Source organism: Ixodes scapularis, unplaced genomic scaffold, assembly GCF_016920785.2.
Source record: "Ixodes scapularis isolate PalLabHiFi unplaced genomic scaffold, ASM1692078v2 PGA_scaffold7__128_contigs__length_106722199, whole genome shotgun sequence".
Taxonomy (NCBI): Eukaryota; Metazoa; Arthropoda; class Arachnida; order Ixodida; family Ixodidae; genus Ixodes; species Ixodes scapularis.
Genome location: NW_024609882.1, coordinates 104,806,114 through 104,813,174, shown reverse-complemented (window position 1 = coordinate 104,813,174; position 7,061 = coordinate 104,806,114). Strand labels below are relative to the sequence as shown.

At 46.8% G+C, this 7,061-nt stretch overlaps 1 protein-coding gene across 1 annotated transcript; it reads left to right on the top strand.

The window, feature by feature from the left end:
• Positions 1–6,264: 6,264 nt before the first annotated feature.
• Positions 6,265–6,837, top strand: LOC120841332. The gene has a single exon (XM_040212212.1). The coding sequence runs from the start codon at positions 6,265–6,267 to the stop codon at positions 6,835–6,837; it is 573 nt and encodes a 190-aa protein (XP_040068146.1).
• Positions 6,838–7,061: the final 224 nt, after the last annotated feature.

The following is a 7,061-nucleotide window of genomic DNA, read 5'->3' as shown; positions in this document are numbered from 1 at the left end:
CTGGTTGCACCACTCTGAATGCGGGGGCAGGCACATGCATTGCAAGGTCGAATTTAGAGCTTTTTTTTTTCTTTAAATAGTAGAAAGGTTAATCTATAAATTGCTTAGCCCTACTCTTGCAACATCACAGTGTCCCTCAAGCCTTCATCTAGCCTTAAGACGTGTTTATTGCTATCTCGACATTTAAGTTCACACCTATATTTCTACGTTGATTTGAAAAAAAAAAAAAAAGAAACAGTTTTAAGAATTGCGGTGTTTGCGTTGCAGAAACATATAGTTTTAAATGTGCCCATATTACATCCATGTTATTTACAAGTTATAAATCAAACCGCTGGCCTCCCCTTCAGCTCACCAGTGTCAAATGTGCTACTAAATTATCAGTCCTCTCTTATACAAACAAAATATGACAGTTGAGCGGAACATGATGCTTAAATTATAAAATCACTCACATAAAAAAAAATTGTCGAGTAAAGACGATTACTGGAAAACACACTCGCATAGCGCGGCGACATAGCTGACAGTCCACAACCACCCGACAAGCTGAATCTTGGCAAAGGACTACTCAGCGGCCCGTGGAATTCGGCTTTGGACATACTGGGAGGACTTTACTACAGCACAGATCTACCGTCAAGAAACAGCCATATTTTAACAGAAAACATGAATTAAAAATGACTTCAAACACGAAAATAACCAATCAGAGACATTCTGACTATTACTATTAGAATAAAAAGCACTTCCAAATAACGCTGTACTGGACCTTTCGGGCCGATCGCTGTGGACTACACGCGGACTCGTCGGAGATTCCCGGCCCAGAGTTAGACACGGTTCAAACTCATCGGATCATGACAAAACGTACATTGCGCAGCAAGAACACATGTCCCCGATGGTCAAGAGGAAGGAGAGGATCATCTCATTGTCACTCACGTGGAAAAGAAAGCGGTCCGTCGTGTCTTCGGCCCGCGGAAGCCAGTGGTGACATGTATGGTTGGCCACAACAAAGGAAGATCACCGGTGTGTAGGCGCTGCCGAGTGAATATCCAAGGTCTTGACAATCCGCATTTTGAAGATCGCACTTGGCATTAAACCATCGTTCTTACTGGTTCCAGCAAGGGTAGCGTGGATAAAGGAGATGCCGAGCCGCTTCGCCCGATAAAAAAAATGTCCGCTAAGCAATGAAATGCACTCAAACAACTTAGAAACTGACACCACGGTGTCCTGATATGAACATGTTGATCTTGCCATTCTTGAAAAGAGCTATCTCTGCCGAAAAAAAGAAAAAAAAAACACTCCATAAATTGCGAAGCGCATCTGCCCCTTTGCAGTTCGCGGATGCGCGTGTTGGACATGGGGACCGTCCCCACCGTCTTCCAGTCCCTACCTTATCATTAGGCCTTGGTTCACGCGATCCCACTTTCTGTGTGCGTGCGTTTGTGTGTGTGTGTGTGTGCTTCGCGGGCTGGACTGCGTCACTCCTAAGCTGAAAGTGAAGAGGAAGCTAAGGTGTTCGGTGAACCAATCGCACGTTTGGCTTTAATCACGTGATCACGCTCCCTCCCATAACTACGCGCAGAGAGCGGAGCAGGCGATAACCGGTCTGGCGGGCGCGCAGCTGCTTCAACACTGTCGGCTTAGAAATGAAGGGATCCCTCCTCCTTCAAGGACGAGGACGCCGAGTCCCCTAATCTCAAAAGAGATTTAGAGATTAGTGATGGTGGTTGGGGAAAACGGGAGGGAAACTGTTTTTTCATCACCATCTCTCGCCCTTTTCGGGAGAGAGATAGAGCTCTTGCGCCAGGCCGACGGACCTTCGTAAGCAACCCGTTTCGAGGCCATCGGCGCGCCCCTCCACTGAGCTCTTCCCTCTCTCGAATTCTTTCGTTTGTCTCAGCTGGTATTTGCTATCCCGGTATTCAAAAACCAATATGGCAGAGATTGCTTAGGCATGATAACTCTAGAACGAGAGGACAAAAAGGGACTGACAGACACGAAGCACTGAACTCAGCTTGAAACCTCAGGTTAAAATTATAAAGATAATGATAAATCAAATGTCTCCCAACAAAAAGAAAAGGGGCGATATAAATTTCAAGAAGATTGTCGGCCACTTTGGCGTTCCCTCAGAGCACCAGTGAAGCTAACTAGCTTATGCCTCAAAATAAATAAAACAGGAGAGCATGCGCACAAAGAGACATGCACATAAACATGTGGAATGCGCCACATCGGTAGTCTAAAAATATCAACGATATGTGGGCGATCGTACGGGTGTATAGCATTATAACCCCAAGTGCAGAATCCGTGTGCACGCTTCAACCAGCATTGTTCCATGTCTTAACCTAATATCTTGAGGATCTACAAATGACGGCATGATTACGTTGCACACGCTCGTCAGCACACTAACTGTCACTTAATTAAAAGCAGAATGCTCCGCCGTCACGGTGAGCACCAGGCCACACGATCTGTGAATTCGCGTCATGGGCTTTTGATAAAACTAGCCTTTTGAAGGTAGGGCAAAAGGGAAAAGGGCGGGTGTCAGTCGTGGGGCATTTGACATCGGGTGCTTTCGTGCACCACCCGATCGTACATAGGGCATGAACTTTCTGTAAAGCGGTCTCCTTTAGGGAACTTGGCAGTCCACTGTGATAAGTGTTCGTATGACCCTTTGCTGGATAAAACAGATTCCGGGCAAGTAGGATCAGAAAACAGAGGGGAAAACTTTGGAGGTGTTCAAATTTAGCGTAAAGAAAGATGATAGCTGCATCAGTGCGTCGTCACTCGTTTCCTCAAATAAGAAATTCAGATTCATTTGGCTTGAGGTATAATAAAGTGTGTATCAGTGGCGTAGCCAAAAATTTTTTCAGGAACTTTTTTTTTTTTTGCTTAAGCTGTTTGAAAGACACACACAAAAAAAGAGAGGAAACGAAACTGCCCAAACACAATATTGTTTTCTGTTTCTTAGAGGACAAAGGTCCACCCTTCTTTTTCACATCTCGTTCGTCCAATATTTAAAACAGGGAAATTTAATGTTAAATGACGAAAGAACGCAGTCATTAAATATTATAATTAACTTTGAGTAAAAAAGTCCAGACAGGCTCACAAAAAAATTACGGTGCGTGCACTTCAATGCGGAACACTCGAGTATCCAATGACTGAAAACTGCGGAAAAGTGCCAGAGAATAGCGAAGTTTAGAATACGATTAAACACAAAAACTGCAATGCGCACTGGGGCAATGAGCTAGTAAATCGTCACGCTCATTGTTCCTGCGCGGATCACATATTTCACAAATTATCGTTTTATAGTCATGTTTTAAATTATTTCCGTTCTTCGTTGTCGTTTTACGAGCAAGTGGAAGAGAAAAATACCAGTTTCTATCATTGTGTGGGGTCTAAACATTTAGTGGAAGCCGCCGTCGGTCGATAGAAAGAAGCGAGAGTACCCTTTCGGTGCTGATTTGCATATTCCGGTGAATGTTCAAAAGCGCAGCCCCTATTAGCGGCGAGATGTTTTTAGTGGCGCCCTCGTATGGTTTCCTCTCGTGACGTCATTACCTTACGAACAACAAGTTCGACGGTGTTTAGAATTAGCATGGTGGAAGCTTGAGATCATTGCGCTCTTAAACCAACACTGCCAACCCCGTCAAAATTGAAGTTCGTGCATTGCTCTTATTTCTTTCAATGAGAAAACCTTTGCTGACGTCATAGTGACCATTCGGCCAATCGTGGAAGGCCGATCACAGCGACGCTTTTGATCGCGCACGTCGCCAATGCTGCGTTCACCATGAAGCTCAGACTAGAAGCTCCGCTTTAAGCGCGAGCTTTCTGCCCTTCCAAAAACAAGCGTGATCGCGCAGGCACGCTCAACCAATGCACTGCCGAAGCCAGCGAGCTCGCGTTGAAGGCGAAGCGTCTGGTCTCAGCTTAGAACGGAGTAGCAAGCGCCTCTGGGACGTTGAAGCCCTCAGGTGCTTCAACGTTCCAGTCTTCGGAGTCTCGAAAGCAAATGCTCCGCTTCAGCGCTGCTAACGAGCTTGGTGGCCAGGATTTGCAGCAGGCGGGTTACATTAGGATACAAGGTCTATGGGCAAATGCAAGTTGCCTGTACCGCTGAGACGCGCTAAGCGGTGCGGTCCCTCCACATCTGTGTCAAAACCAGTACTTCCCCAGGAATTTCATCTAACAAAACGAATGCTCCGCACAGGCTGGAGATTGGCGACCGGCGTCGTTGGCCACAACATCGCTGTCGCCTAGGGCGGACAATGCTGCCTGGCGTGAGTCTGTTGGTTCTGTTGGAGACGTTGATGACACGCTTGAAGTTGTAGGTCAATAATCATTCTTAAAAAAAAAGTCAAGAACTGCTTGGCTCTTGAACTCATTTTTGAAAGTCTATATACGTGGAGGAAGTTCCACGACTCACGTGCTGAACGCAAGCATGTAAACATTACCCACTTCAGTGATTAAAGAAGTCAACTAGGTACGCTTTGAAACCAAATGATTATGAGCATTCCAAAGTTGCTTCAACAGTGCATATGCTGTCGCTTTTCTCTCTTGCTTCTTTTCTTTTTTTGAATGATGGGGATGTTTTTGAGTGTGTTTTTTGCATTTTTGTTTGTGTATTATTGAAGCTAAATAAGTAGAGGCAAGTAAACCTTAAAAAAAGACAAAAAAAAAAAAAAACGCTAAGCTGTTATACTCTTTTTCACCCCAACTTGTGCACCGGAGGCTCCACCTCTACAGGCCGCGCATTGGCCAGTCACCGTCGCACCACCACGAAGCGCTCCTCCGCCTTTTTTGAAACAAATATAAACAAAAAAGTGTCTACAAAGAAAAAGTTCTATACGAGCGTCGTAATCGTGATAATCCAATCATCTTAAATAGGGCTTATGATGTAGCACGTTTTGAGCTATAATTTTTCATATGTCCAAATTTATTGGTGTGATTCTTTTTAAAATACGAATCGCACGCAGCCACTGCGTGGTGACTGAGGCCCTACTGACTACGTTCGTTTGTTCACGGAAGAGTGAGTCGTTCACAAACAGAATTGCTTTCTTAATAAATCCAGCACTCCCGACTTGGCTAACATCTTTTCTCAAATAAAACAATTGTACCGTCAAACTGTCCACTTAAACGGCGCAAGACTTGCAGCCTGAGTGTCTATTTCTTTACTTCTGTTGAATTTACGAACGCGTCCGGTTAACTCGGTGACGTCATGTTGTTGTTGTATTCGGGGAATCGAATGCTCGACGCGCTCGGCCCGATTGCGTTCTTCTTCTTCTGCGTGTTCAGATATTTTTTACAACTTTATCGTTCTGTTTTATTATTCAGCGTATTTCCTTTGTGGATATCGTTGAGGTAGTTTCCATGGCTCCATCTCCACCGCCGTCGAGACGTAAGCCAGCCGCCACGACACCTGTAAATTTGTGGAAGAAGCATCGGCAAGGACGCAAGCTCTCGAGCGATTGCAAGCAGATGGTTCTTTCCGTGTACGCCAAGCTGCGAGAACAATACCCGGACAGGTTGAGGAACGACTTATACCAGCTGACGTCTGAGTATACTGGCGTCGGAGCACGGACAGTTGTTGCCATAAAGAAGGAAGCCATCACGAATTCCGGGCTCCTTCGACCTCCAACTGGTAAGCGCCCAAAGTCGGTTGGCACCCGTCGTCGCCTGGTCCAGTACGACTCTTTTGTGCTGTCTGCGTTGCGGTCCTGCGTGCACGGCTTCTTTCGAAGGAACGAAACCCCGACCGTCACGAAGATACGCGAAGCACTCATTGAAGCGCTGAAGGATGATGAGGTCGCCGTGGAACCGAGTCCATCGACTGTGTACCGTCTTTTGCATGACATTGGGTTCGAGCTGCAGAAGAGGAGTCGCAACTCTCTTCTCATTGAGAAGGACGACATCCTTGTGTGGCGTGCGAAGTACCTCCGCTCGATCCTGAAGTTTCGAGCAGAGGGTAAGGCGATCTATTACCTCGACGAAACGTGGGTCAACGCCGGACACACCGTCAACAAGATCTGGGTCGACACGACGGTGCGTTCTGCCAGAGACGCAGGAAATCGCGGCCTCAGCACCGGTCTCAAAAATCCATCTGGCAAAGGCAGCAGACTGATTGTCACTCACGTTGGGGGTGACCAAGGCTTTGTGGAAGGTTGCCTCGACATTTTTCATGGAGTGAAGTCGGGCGATTACCACGACGAGATGGATGGCAACAGGTTTGAACATTGGTTTGACTTGTTCCTGACCAGGGTAGAGCCAGGAAGCGTTATTGTAATGAATAACGCTTCCTACCACTCAAGACGCGTGGAGTGTGTCCCCACGAAATCTTCAACCAAGAGTGTCATCCAAGAATGGCTAAGCTCAAAGGGAATTGACTGGGACAAAGACATGCTCAAGGTGGAACTAATTTCTTTAGTCTCCCAAGTGCGACACAAGTTCCTCAGCTACCGAGTGGACACACGTGCTGAAACTGTTGGGTGCACGGTTCTTAGGCTGCCCCCTTATCATTGTGAGCTGAATCCCATTGAGCTTATCTGGGGGCAAGTGAAGAATGAGGTTGCGCGAAGCAACTCGTCTTTCAAACTAAAAGATGTGAAGGTGCTTCTAGAGCAGGCAATCAAGAATGTCACGAAAGACAACTGGACCGCTGCTATACAGCATGTTAAGAAGATGGAAAAGCAGTTCTGGGAGAATGACAGCCTGTCGGACAAAGAGGTTGCACCAATCATCATCGAAATCAACGCCGGAGATGACAGCGACGACTCCTATGAAGATGAAAGCTGCGATGAAGTTGTCTCTGGATCAGGCCAGCCACACATTCCAGGTGTGGAGCCACTTAATATGTAAGCAGTGTGGCAAAGTGTTTCTTCAATTGTGCTCTCCGGGAACTGCTGGAGGCCCACGTGAAGCCTTCTCTGCGTATAAGGCGGCCTGCCTGTGTGGGCTGACTCCCGAGATCTGGTATGCAACCCTGCCTCTCCGAGAACGGCTGCAGCAACACGACGAGGCGGCTTCGGAAGCCTACGTGAAGCCTTCTCTGAAAGCAAGGCGGCCTGTCTGTGTGGGCTGAC

Coding starts and splice junctions, on each gene's coding strand:
- LOC120841332 (XM_040212212.1), top strand. CDS start 6,265: ATGAATAACGCTTCCTACCACTCAAGACGCGTGGAGTGTGTCCCCACG.